Source organism: Loxodonta africana, chromosome 21 (assembly GCF_030014295.1).
Source record: "Loxodonta africana isolate mLoxAfr1 chromosome 21, mLoxAfr1.hap2, whole genome shotgun sequence".
Classification (NCBI taxonomy): Eukaryota; Metazoa; Chordata; class Mammalia; order Proboscidea; family Elephantidae; genus Loxodonta; species Loxodonta africana.
Genome location: NC_087362.1, coordinates 18,789,231 through 18,803,303, shown reverse-complemented (window position 1 = coordinate 18,803,303; position 14,073 = coordinate 18,789,231). Strand labels below are relative to the sequence as shown.

Sequence of the window (14,073 nt, the reverse complement as noted above, 5' to 3'; positions counted from 1 at the left end):
TGTGAACTAAGCAGAAATGTATAAACACTGGTAATCCTAACAAAAATATTTGGTTTTCCAGCATAGCTCTTTTTACAGTATAAATATACAAACTGAGTTTCAGTGTATGTGTATTTATATATGTATTCTTTTTCAGTCTATAATTAAGAATTCATACAGACCACCTATAAAATTATATTTTGAGACAATTGGGAAAATCCATTTAAATAGCTTATTAGATGATACCAAGAGCGTCGTTATTTTTATGTGTAAAAATGGAATTGTGATTATATACGAAAAATCTGTGGTTTTTAGAAATGCATACTGAGCTATATAGGGTTAAAATTACATAGAGTCTGGGATTTTTTTCTTTAAATACAAAAAATGACAAAAGAGTCCATCTGGATGATGGGTATATGGACATTTACTTTACTATTCTCTCTACTCTTGATCATGTTTAAAAAAGAAGTCATTGTACTTTATTTCACTGCACTGGGCCATAACTGTCCGTGAAATACCTGCCTTAAAAGAGTATTGGAAACAAGCAGCATCTCTGCTTGTTGATGTTGCCACATAAACAGATGGAGTGTTAACCTATTTTGAGGAAAAAAAAAAAAGTCAGTGTATTTAAGCTTTGAGAGAAAAAAAGAAGCTTGAAGATAAGTCAAATACTAAAGCAACATCTTGCTTTTCCCCCAGAGTCTCCCACCCCCTTAGGAACATTTCTAGAAACTGACTATCCTTAATTTGGTACTAACTCTTAAGGAAAATGGCTATTCCTGCCCCTCTAGTAATGAGTATGTTCTTCTCCCTCCCCCTTCTCCATCCCCATGTCAGTTGAGAGTATGGATCTATTCAGATTATGACCTTCTAATGAACCTTCAAAGGAGCCCTGGTGGCGCACTGGTTAAAGCGATCAACTGCTAACCAAAAAGTCGGTGGTTTGAAACCACCAGCGGCTCCATGGGAGAAAACTGTGACAATCTGCTTCCATAGAGATTTACAGCCTTGGAAACCCTATGGGGTCACTATGAGTTGGAATCGATTCGATGGCAGTGGGTGGGAATGGCCTTTGGCTCCTGAGATCCTGCTTTCTTTATTCACCAACAGGAGGATGGGGTTAAAAAAGGGGTATTATTAGAATAGGAAATTTTCCCTTTGCCTTAATATCAACAACTATGTCCACCAGAATAGGTCCACTGTGAATAGGCAGTTTGAATGTGCAGAGTGCTTTGGCCATTTCTCCTACTAAACATGCTGTGACCTCAGTTGGTAGATGGCCCTGTTTGTCTAGTATCTATCCTAGTAAGGTGGGGACAAAGAGTCCCACTTTATTTCTAAACTTTGAAAAGGCCTCGAACGTCACCACAGCAGGGTCTCCTCTACACCGCCTCCAGTGACCTCCATGTGGGTAACTAGTGTTTGTGGAAAGCTGAGGGAGAGCAGGCAGACAGACAGATAACATGGGGTCTGACCCCTCTCAGAAGCCAGGCTGGCTATCACTGTTTGTTTCCAGAACTTCTTCATCCTTTTAAGCACTTACAGTAACCTAAAGTCACTTGATTGTTTTCTACTTTAAATTCTCTAACCTCCCTGACAGGGAACACAACAGAAAATCTCTGATGGAGCAGGAGAGCAGTGGGATGCAGATCTCAAATTCTCGTAAAAAGACCAGGCTTAATGGTCTGACTGAGACTAGAGGGACCCTGGAGGTCACAGTCCCTGGACCCTTTGTTAGCCCAAGATTGGAACCATTTCCAAAGCCAACTCTTCAGACAGGGATTGGACTGGACAATAAGATAGATAATGATACTGGTGAGGAGTGAGCTTCTTGGCTCAAGTAGACACAAGAGACTATGTGGGCAACTCCTTTCTGGAGGCGAGATGAGAAGGAAGAGGGGGACAGGAGCTTGGTTGGATGGACATGGGAAATACAGGGAGGAGAGGAGGAGTGTGCTGTCTTATTAGGGGGAGAGCAGCTAGGAGTACATAGCAAGGTGAGTATAACTTTTTGTATGAGAGACTGACTTGATTGGTAAACTTTCACTTAAAGCATAATAGTATAAATGAATATCATGCAGCAGGAATGGAATTTCTGAGTCCTAAGACTGATTTTGGCAGGGCTGGCTCTTCAAAAGAAGAATCGTTTTACAATCCAGCTGATATCTTTCTATATGCAATTTCCCATGAGTATTATAGTTGGGGGCCACCACTTGTCTGTCAGTTTGTCATACTGTGATGGCTTGCCTGTTGCCGTGATGCTGGAAGCTACGCCACCAGCATTTCAAATACCAGCAGGGTCACCCATGGTGGACATGTTTCATCGAAGCTTCTGGACTAAGACAGACTAGGAAGAAGGACCTGCCAATACTTCTAAAAAAGATTAGCCAGTGAACTGGCTAATTAGCAGCGGAACATTGTCTGATATAGCACCAGAAGATGAGCCCTTCAGATCGGAAGCCACTCAATATATGCTGTACTCGTTGTCAAAAAGAACATTTCAAGATCTATCCTGAAGTGCAGCGCTGTCAGTGATAGGATAATATCCATACACCTACAAGGAAGACCAGTTAATTCAACTATTATTCTAATTTACCGGCCAACCACTAATGCCAAAGATGCTGAAACTGAAGATTTTTACCAACTTTTGCAATTGAAATTGATCAGACATGCAATCAAGATGCTTTGATAATTACTGGTGATTGGAATGCAAAAATTGGAGACAAAGAAAAAGGATTGGCAGTTGGAAAATATGGCCTTGGTGATAGAACCAATGCTGGAGATCACATGATAGAATTTTGCAAGACCAATGACTTATTCATTGCAAATACCTTTCTTCAACAACATAAACAGCGACTATACATGTGGACCTTGCCTGATGGAATACACAGGAATCAAATAGACTACATCTGTGAAAAGAGATAATGGAGAAGCTCAGTATCATCAGTCAGAACGAGGCCAGAGCCAACTTGAGAACAGACCATCATTTGCTCATATGCAAGTTCAAGTTGAAGCTGAAGAAAATTAAAACAAGTCTACGAGAGCTAAAGTACAACCTTGAGTATACCCCACCTGAGTTTGGAGACCATCTCGAGAACAGATGTTACACACTGAACGCTAATCACTGAAGACCAGACAAGTTGTGGGGTGACATCAAGGACATCATACCTGTCATTAAAAAGACAGGAAAAAAGGAAAGACCAAAGTGGATATCAGAAGAGACTCTGAAACTTGCTCTTGAACATAGAGTAGCTAAAGCAAATGGAAGGTGTGATGAAGTAAAAGAGCTGAACAGAAGATTTCAAAGGGCAGCTCAAGAAAACAAAGTATTATAATGACATGTGCAAAGACCTGGAACTAGAAAACCAAAAGGAAAGAACATGCCCAGCATTTCTCAAGCTGAAAGAACTGAAAAAAAACTTCAAGACTTAAGTTGCAATTTTGAAGGATCCTATAGGCAAAATATTGAACAACACAGAGAACATCGAAAGAATATGGAAGGAATACACAGAGTCACTGTACCAGGAGGAATTGGTGCAATGCTCATCCATTTCAGGAGGCAGCATAGGATCAAAAATTGATGGTATTGAAGGAAGAAGTCCAAGCTGCACTAAAGGCTTTGGCAAAAAACAAGGTTCCATAATTCTCATAAGACCAGACTTAGTGGTCTGACTGAGAGTAGAAGGACCCCAGTGGTCATGGCTCCCAGACCTTCTGTTGGCCCAGGACAGGAACCATTCCCGAAGCCAACTCTTCAGACATGGGTTGGACTGGACAAGGGGTTGGAGAGGGATGCTGGTGAGGAGTGAGCTTCTTGGATCAGGTGGACACTTGAGACTATGTTGGCATCTCCTGCCTGGAGGGTAAATGAGAGGGTAGAGGGGGTTAGAAGCTGGCGAAAGGGACATGAAAAGAGAGAGTGGAGGGAGAGAGCAAGCTGTCTCATTAGGGGGAGAGTAATTGGGAGTCTGTAGCAAGGTGTATCTGGGTCTTTGTGTGAGAGACTGACTTGATTTGTAAACTTTCACTTAGAGCACAATAAAAAATATTAAAAAAAAAAAAAAAAAGTTCCAGGAATTGACGCAATACCAATTAAGACGTTTCAACAAATACGCAACACTAGAAGTGCCCACTCATCTCTGCCAAGAAATTTGGAAGACAGCTACCTGGCCAACTGACAGGAACAGATCCATATAAGTGTCCATTCCAAAGAAAAGCGAGCCAACAGAATGTGGAAATTATCGAACAATGTCACACAAGTAAAATTTTGCTGAAGATCATTCAAAAACGGTTGCAGCAGTACATTGACAGGTAACTGCCAAAAACTCAAGACAGATTCAGAAGAGGGGGTAGAACAAGGAATGTCATTGCTGATGTCAGATGGATCTTGGTTGAAATAGAACAACAGAAACTTGTGTTTTAGGACTATGCAAAGGTATTTGACTGTGTCAATCATAAGAAATTATGGATAACATTGGGAAGAATGGGAATTCCAGAACACTTACTTGTGCTCATGAGGAACCTGTATGGAGACCAAGAGGCAGTCGTTGGAACGGAACAAGGGGATACCGTGTGGTTTAAAATCAGGAAAGGCTTGTGTCAGGGTTGGAATTGAAGGAAAATTCATTAACAACCTTCCATATGCAGATGACACAACCTTGCTTGCTCCAAGTGAAGAGGACTTGAAGTACTTACTGATGAAGATCAAAGATTACAGCCTTCTGTATGGATTACACCTCAACATAAAACAAAAATCCTCACAACTGGACCAGTAAGCAACATCATGACAAACAAAGAAAAGATTGAAGTTGTCAAGGATTTCATTTTACTCGGATCCACAATCAACACCCATGGAAGCAACAGTCAAGAAATCAAACATTGTATTATTGCATTAGGCAAATCTGCTGCAAAAGATTTCTTTAAAATGTTAAACAAGCAAAAAGGTCACTTTGAGGACTAAGGTGCGCCTGACCCAAGCCATGGTATTTTTAATCACCTCATAGGCATGCAAAAGCTGGACAAAATAAGGGAGACCTAAGACTTGATGCATTTGAATTGTGGTGGAATAGAATGTAACTATACCATGGACTTCCAGCTCCTCCCAACCATCCCCCCCACCCCGCCTCTTCACCCCTTGGACAATGGATGAGTGATGCTCAGGACCAGCCCCGTCCCTTGCCACACCCGCACAGCCCAGGCCCCCCGGAATGGAATATAAATATGACTATACCATTGACTGCTAGAAGAATGAACAAATTTGTCTTGGAAGAATACAACCAGAATCCTCCTTAGAAACAAGGATGGCGAGACTTGGTCTCACATACTTTGGACATGTTACCAGTCCCTGGAGAAGGACATCATGCTTGGTAAAGTAGAGGGTCAGTGAAAAAGAGGAAGACCCTCAACAAGATGGATTGACACAGTGGCTGCAACAATGGGCTCAAACATAGCCACGATTGTGAGGATGATAGGACCAGGTAGTGTTTCATTCTGTTGAACAGAGGGGCGCTATGAGTTGGAACCAACTCGATGGCACCTAACAACAACAAAATTGGGGGGGGGGAGGTGGTAAAAAAGTCTTCCTTAATGGTACTTTCTCCATTCAGAATCCAAGAAAAAACCATAAAAAGCTGACAGATGGCAACCATCCCTACCCTTCATAGCACTAAGAGTTATTATCAATTAAATGTGCTTTTATCTGATCTCTGGTCAATATAACTGTCATGGTCTCAAGATTTTATGATGTTTCCATTGTGGTCTAATTCCTTGAGACAGCTTTCTGGGTAATTTTGCATTGCTCTTGTTACTCAGTTTCAAGGATTATAAAATTATAATAATTGCTGTAAGTGCTGATGGATACATTAACTAAGTCTCCATAACTATGGCAACTCCTTGATGAAAAAGCTCTATAACGTATAAATGCCAACTGAGTATTTGCTATTGTTGTTATGGTTGGACAGCTTATTTCCAAAGAGCTCAGAGCCCTGGGCTTATGTTATCCCAGTAATCTTTACAGCCTTGGGGTGAGGTAAGATGGTTACAGAATTTTTTTAACCCCCATTTCACTTGTATCCAGGTCGCTTTGTAAGAAATGTTTAGTTGTGAGCCTGTGAGTGCTTAGGAAGCCATTGAAAGGTTTATGCAAAAGAGTAACTTGAGCTAATACTAAAAGCCATCTCCTATACTACCGAAGGAAGAATTTCTGCTGGTTCTTAGCTATTCATGATTTCACTAGTGAAGAAATTTATACACATTTCTTTTCTGATTCAGGTCAGTGGGTTACCAACCCCAGATCTAAGCTGGCAGCTAGATGGAAAACCCATACGCCCTGACAGTGCTCACAAGATGCTCGTGCGTGAGAATGGGGTGCACTCTCTGATCATAGAGCCAGTCACATCGAGAGATGCCGGCATCTACACGTGTATAGCTACCAACCGAGCAGGACAGAACTCATTCAGCCTGGAGCTTGTGGTTGCTGGTAGGCTCCTCTCTGAATCCTTCTTCTCTGTCTACACAGAACATCAGATTTAGAAATGCAAAGTAATACTACATTATTCAACAATATGGAAAATCAAACTGCTGGAAAAAACAAAATGTCTAATTAGGACATGTTTTTATAAGGCTTTAGGAGCCTTGGTGGTGCAGTGGTTAAGAGCTTAGCTGCTAACCAAAAGGTCAGTGGTTCGAATCCACCAGCTGCTCCTTGGAAACCCTGTGGGGCAGTTCTACTCTGTCACGTGGGGTTGCTGTGAGTCAGAATCAACTCAGTGGCACCTAACAACAACATAAGGCATTAGCAAGTCAGAAACATTCATTTTCCTTACTTCAGTGTAGCCATTATTCTTTATCTTTCTTTTCCCCTACTAGCCTGATCAAGAGAGAAAAGGACATTAATAGCTTTCATGGGCCATTCACCTTATAATGTGTGCAATGCCCCCTAATGTTACATAGGGAGAGAGCAACATTAGCCTGGGCTCCAAAAACCAACCTTGATATGTAAGATTTTACCATATATACCTATAGATAGATAGATAGACAGACAGACACAGATAGATAGATGATAGATAGACAGACAGACAGACACATACCCCCCTAGATTTAAAGTTACACAATGTGCAGTGATTTCAAAATTGAAAATTTTTAAACATTATCATCCACTCCCAACATCGGAGTCAATTAAACTCAAATTTCCTCTTTAATTGATTATACCGTAGGTAAATTTTGTAAAAACATTGTCTATATGAAGACTTACCCTTTGATAAGCCTAAAATGATATTATATTTATGAAAAGTTTTATACATCCTTAAAAGTTGAACATAAGTAAAGATCTGGTATCTGTTCTCTTTAAAAAAAATTAAAAAACATACAGTGTAGTCCAAGAATGTAATCTTTGAGTTGTATAACTATATAATTTTTCCACACATTTTTTCTCATACTTTTTTGCAAAGCATTTCATCTGTATTTTCTCAGTCCTCACAACAACCCTATGAAATAATCAGAGTGAATCTTTTTCCTCATTTAACAGATGTAGAAATTAGAACGATTAAGTGACTTTCACAGGGCCCCATTTAGTAAACTGAGGACAGACTCAAAAGAACACTGTTGGCTCCTGGAACTCCTCCAACCACACTGTGAGCCACTGAGTTCTTTTCTAAAAAGAACAGCAATGAGAATAAGGCTAGAGGTCTTCGCTAAAATCCTGGACAGTGATTCTAGTAAGAGCACCAAGATGTTTTTCAGACAAAAACATGGTAACTACGTGGGCTGTGATACTACATGTCAGCCATGCTTTGAAAATTTTTGTCAAGTGCTCATTTTTCACACTCAGGTAGATTTCATTCATTCCTCTAACAATTTCTCCTCAAACTAAAAGTGTTCACTTTGCTCCTGTTGAATGTGCCCTTGCTCATACCTGCCCTTCAGGACTGAGAACTGAGAGTCCAGGAGGAGGCAGATACCTCAGTATGTCTCGGTGAGCGCTCCCCCAGAAACTGGAAGCAAGGTTTTTGGCGTCTGATCTGAGTTCCAAATCCCAGCTCTCATTTACTTTGCACACTGTGTGGCCTTCGGCAAATATGTAACATCTCTGCATCTCAGCTTCCCCGTATGTAAAATGGGGATCAGAATACCTCACAGGATTTTTATAAGAGTTAAATGGTGAGATCAACTTGCAGCTCTGCATAGCCAGTGCCTCGGAGAGCAGTGCTTCAAAACGGTAGATGTTATTCTTACTGGCCAGTTGCTATGACATCAAGGCTCGTTCTACACATTTTATGCTTTTTTTCACAACTGGGATCCAGAAAGAATACTAAGTGTGAGCTTTCGTCCCACTTCTCTCAGGATAGCTCAGACCAGGGAACAACATAAACTCCAATGAAAATATAAACCTCTACATAATATAAGGTCTTTGTGAGTTCTAGGCATTTGAGAAATTCAGGCGGAATTTTTATCCTCTTCACCTGACTCTCCCCTGCCTCGCTTTGATACCTTTGTCACTCCTGAGGAGAGGTTAGTGCTGAAGGAAGGCAGAGTCCCTTAAATTCATTGTTGGTAGCTCAGAAGAAAATAATTAAACCTTATTCTTTCTGGAAAACTGTGTCAACCACTGATCCAAGAAAACAGTTTCCCCCATTGAGTAGTAAAATTCGTCGTGTTATTAACCATCAGTCCTGTAAATAATGAAGTTGTCTTTTTTTTTGATGGCTTCCTTCCTTCAAGGTAAATAATAACTGTCTTTTTTTTGTGGCTTCTTCCAAAGAATACAAATTGGAATGTGTGATTTATAGGATGCATATACTCTTGAAAGCTTCCAAATTTAGATACAGCTATCTGCCTTTTACTTTCCTCTCCTCTGAATCCTGTATTCTTTAAGTCCTTGATCCAGGAGTTACCGGAATTATCAAAGCCGACATTTTAGAAACCAGTGCGAGAGATTCCCAGAAATGCTTGTCCTTTGCCGCGTCACTAGGTGGCAGTGGTTGGTAAAGACTGTGAGGGCGCAGGAATGTAATTAGCATGAAGCCATCACAGATGCTGGCTGGCGGAGAGGACTGAAGCGTCTCAAGCAGCCTGTCAGACAGGCATTTTGTGGAGCAGATGGTCAGTGGGCTGTGTGGGCCTATTAGACCTGAATTAATTGATGAAATAAACAAGTGGAAGGGAAGACAGGAACCTTTGCTTGGTGATAGAATAATGTGGAGTGAGGACCAGCGTCTCGCCACCTAAAGTAAAAAATTATATCCTCAAGTAAAAGCTATATTCAAACAATATTCCTAAAGGCTTCGGGAAGCTTTATAGTGCTCCTTTTGTATACCGCTGATGGATAATTCATCTCGTGTTCCTTAGCTAAAGAAGCACACAAACCCCCGGTGTTTATCGAGAAGCTGCAAAACACAGGAGTTGCTGACGGGTACCCAGTGCGGCTGGAATGCCGTGTGTTGGGAGTGCCACTGCCTCAGATATTTTGGAAGAAGGAAAACGAGTCACTCACTCACAGCACTGACCGTGTGAGGTGAGGCCACACACTGACTGAACCTAACCCCTCCCTAAGTGCTCGCTCCTAGCGCTATGTCAGAAAGATACACTGTGCTTAGCATGTCAGTCTGTGTTAGCAAAAGTCATGATAGTGACATCAAAACCAAAAATCATTCTTTAGCCTAATGTATGAGTCACTAAGAGGCACAAGCTTTGGGAAGCACGTTCTGACTTAATCTAATGGTGATTTTTTTTTTTTAAGTATTTATCTTTGTGTCTCAAGAAACAGGGAAATTAATTCAACTGTTTCCATGATGACAGAAAAAAACTATTCCGTGGTTTTTGTAAAGGCAGAGCCTCAACTAGAAATTAAGTGTGCAGACTGATTCACCCTCTTGACGTCTGTTCTCTCATTAACGTTGATGGGGCTAGCAGCCTCTCTAGAATAAGTATGAACCTATTATCTGCAGCTTGCACAATTCTGTTTCTAATGATCTAATTAGAAATGCCGCTTCGTGTCCAAAGCCACTTTTTAAAAATTTAGAACCCTAACGACTTTATCCTTTTCTCCAGCATGCATCAGGATAATCACGGCTACATCTGCCTGCTCATTCAGGGAGCCACGAAGGAAGACGCTGGGTGGTACACTGTGTCAGCCAAGAACGAAGCCGGGATCGTGTCCTGTACTGCCAGGCTGGATGTGTACAGTGAGTGTCCCTCCAGCCATCTCCCTGTGCTTATCTACCGAATTGTAAAAAAATAGACATCTGGACAGCAAGTCAAGTTACTCTGATATAATCTTATAAATAATTGGAGTGTTTCATTTACGAAAAGTTTCATATTGTTCTCTCTCTTTCTATTTATAGTTTCTCGACACTAATAGTGAACCACACCAGGAGAACAAATACCCAAGTATCACTCAGGAACTCTGAATTACTAGCCAACTATGCATGTTGATTTCTCTTACATTGGCTAGTCAGTTGTGGCTTCCTTACTCAAGCATCCTAGGACTTAACAGTAGGCAAAGGCATAACCATACGTTTTCACACTTTCTTGTGACTGTGTTCTGAAAATGACTGCCTTTAACCTTTGTGTATTATAATCCTATCACGGTGTCCTAATGCACTTGAAATGTGTGTACCCTGATGCTAGAATGCATACTTTTGTGGCTTAGTGTTTTTGTCGCCAGTGTGTCTGAAGCAGTTCAGCAGTAGTACTTGTGAGTGTTTGTCTATTTGTGTACAGTCATCCTAAATTTAAAGAAAACTGCTCCTGTTGAATTTACAAACTAGTACAATAGCCCTGTGCGAACCATTAACATTAAAAAAAAAAACCTAGAAAAAAAGAACTAATTTCAAATTTTACCTTTTCTTGAAGAAGAAATAACTTGGTGAGGTTCCTTCAAGAAATGAGTGACCTCAGCCCTCCTTACTGCCTAATTCCTTTTCATTGGTTAGTGTTGAGACGTCCATCCTGGATACCTGACTACCGTAATTATTGTGACATGTATAGATTTTGAGCCTTGGAAGGAAATACGACTTCAGCGGTAGGGGAAAGAGCATGAGAATTAGGAAGCTTAGTGTTTCAGAGGCTCCTTTGTGTATTTACTTAAAGATAAATTATGTGTTGTCTTTATTATCTAGCTGTTATAGCTTCACTACCTGGGTCAGACAGTAAATCTGCAACGTGTAAGTAAAATGCAAAAGTATCCCTAAATTTTAGTGTTCCTACCACGGATGTGTTCGTTTAGTCTTTCACAAAGAATATGTATGTGGCTGGTATGTATCAAAAGAGGTCCCTACAGGGTGCAAACAGTTAGGCGCTTGACTACTAGGCAGAAGTTGGCAGTTCAAACCCACCCAGAGGTGTCTGACAAGACAGGCCTAGTGATCGGCTTCCAAGAGGTCACGAGCTTGAAAACCTATGGAGCAGGTTCTGCTCTGCACCCATGGGGTTGCCAGGAGTCAGAATGGACTCAGTGGCAACTAACAAACAACACTATGTCAAAAACATTCTGTATTTGCTGGAAACATCTAAGGGCTTTCCAGTGATGTCCTGGTTCAACATCTTAATTTACTCTTTTCCTTTGTAGCCCAGTGGCATCAGCAGCCACAGAGCACCAAGCCAAAAAAAGTACGGCCCTCCGCCAGTCGCTATGCAGCACTTTCGGACCAGGGACTAGACATCAAAGCAGCGTTCCAGCCGGAAGCCAGCCCATCTCAGCTGACACTGAGCACCGGCTTGGTGGAAAGTGAGGACCTGTAATCTAACATTCTTGTCACAGCTGAGACACAAACAGCCTTTGCCTTGACCAACTTACTTCTTCGTCACGTTATGTAAAAGGCAGAAACATACCTTTGACTGTAAGAAATAAAAAAAACACCAAAATAATATTTTTCTTACTTGATATACAAAACGTAGAGTTTAAGTAGGCGATGCTAATAGAAATGTACACATTGCACGGAAAATTCACATTCATCATCCAAATTAAAACTTTTGCAATTGCTGTGATTCAAGTGGTCTGAAATGCCAAAATGCTAAAGGAAATCAGTTGTGCAAAGTAGCCACAATTTGTATTATCCATAAGTGCCTTGAAACACAAGCTATAGGAGCCTTGCAGCATGATAGCGTGAAATGCATACCATGAGGCAGATGTACCACAAATAATACTAAAATAATTCTCAAGTGGCTGTATATCCAGATATTTTTACCGTGAATCAAGTGCAATATGTAAGGATGAAAAAGGAAGAAGAAATGACAATGAAATTCAAGTAAATGCCTTGTCTTTGCAAATCGTTTTATAGAAATCATAAGGAACTACTTGCCTTAAATTTTATTCATACCAAGAGTTTTCTAACAAGGTTAATACCTAAGTTCTTAATTTTTTTTTCTTCTTTATGCGTAGAATTTCCTTTTCATGCTACCTTGGTAGGAAGCTTATTTACAAACCATATTAAAAGGCTAATTTAAGTATAAGTAATATAAAGTATTCTGAAGAAAGGAGAAATATACGACAGTCCATTCCATGAAAGGCATCCAAACCACCCAGATGACCAAGGCATATAGTATTTGGAGGAAACAAGGGCTTGGAAGGGGAGCAGGGAAGCGAATGAAAGAAGATGCTAGCAGCACAAATATACTGTATTCATTTAGATCAAAGCAGAAGGGGCAGGAGATATGGCAAAGGCCATGCCTTTCTTTGGTTTTCTTCCAAATCAATCTACAATGTAGATGCGATCACACTGCCATTCACCAGTCAAGGAATCCATGGTCGGCTGGAAATTTGGAGCACATGTGCTATGGAAATTTCAGTGTGTCTGAAGTCTGTGTAGTAGCTGAAGATTTTAGATGTGTAGAGCAAGTTGAAAATGGATTGAGACCGCAAGGTTCGTGTAAATGAAAAATTGCCTGTAGGATCTAGTCTACTTGAGGGGAATGGAGACTTGAGGAGAGATAAAAACAGGTTTGTGCCATAATGAATTTTTTTTTTTGCAATGGCATCAAGATATGATGAATGGAGAATGGTAGTTTATGTCCCTGCTGCCATGAGACCTTGCTGTAAGAAGGTGCTGGGCTCTGAGCAGTTTGCAATGGCGTCTCAGCCAAGACTGCTTTTTAAACGCAGACGATTCTGCAGCAGCTAGACTGAACTGATTCTGACCAGACTTGATGGTGTTAAGTCGGAACCAAGAAATCTTAAAAAGGAGAAAAAAATAATTCGGCCTAATATTACAAAACATGAGGCTTTAATGGTACTTTGTTATGAAAAGAGAACACTGTATTTCTTATGCAAAACACATGTATCTTTCATTATTTATACTAAAAATGTTGAACTCTCTTAGCTCAGTTACTCCATTCAATACGTAGTGTTTTTTTTTTAATAATTTTATATCTGTGTACCACCCCATATATTTCATATTACTGCTTCACGTGTACAGCTTTCTACTTCTTTGTAACACCACCAACCAGCCAAGTTTTAAATGATGAATAGGCCTGAGCACTGGGTGGCAGATGCTCTGCACAGTGTGGCACAAGTGTCGTGGGCCACAACTATGTGCATTGCTGACATGGAATTTAAGATACCATACAAAGTCTCTTCTGGACCTATCTATATTGTAGAATTATGACTTAAGTCATATCTTACTTGCCAAATTTTTCTGAATGTGACTTGCTATTTTTTTGCTGGGCTTGGGATTAACTAGCATTATTTTGCCACCTTTTATGTTGTATTTATATTAAAAAAAAAAAAGTACTATCATACTACTTTGGATTGTTGTGCTGGTGTATTGTGGATTTAACATCAATAAATATTTAACAAATAAGAGTTGTAATTTTCTGAAGCAAAGCATTCAGTTGTTTTAGTTTTCTGTTGCCAGAACAAATAAGCACAAATTTCAAGGCTTAAAAACATCACCTGTTTATTAGCTCACAGTTTCAAAGGTCAGAAGTTCAGGCATGATGCGGCTGGGTTCTTCCCTCAGGGTGTTACATGGTTAAAATTAAGGGATCAGCTGGGCTGTGTTCTCATCTGGAGCTCAGGATCCTCTTCCAGGCTCAAGCTGTGACAGAATTCAGTTCCTACGTATAGGACTTGGGGTCTCATTTAGTCTGTCAGCCAGA

The 14,073-nt window shown here is 40.5% G+C and overlaps 1 protein-coding gene across 1 annotated transcript in view; it reads left to right on the top strand.

The window, feature by feature from the left end:
* PALLD (palladin, cytoskeletal associated protein) overlaps window positions 1-13,775 on the top strand; it is a 318,926-nt gene extending 305,151 nt beyond the window's left edge. The window contains exons 17-20 of the mRNA XM_023554972.2: window positions 6,250-6,457; window positions 9,325-9,490; window positions 10,027-10,160; window positions 11,546-13,775. Coding sequence (XP_023410740.2) covers window positions 6,250-6,457; window positions 9,325-9,490; window positions 10,027-10,160; window positions 11,546-11,718 — 681 coding nt within the window. The 3' untranslated portion in view covers window positions 11,719-13,775. The remainder of the gene's footprint in view (window positions 1-6,249; window positions 6,458-9,324; window positions 9,491-10,026; window positions 10,161-11,545) is intronic.
* Window positions 13,776-14,073: the final 298 nt, after the last annotated feature.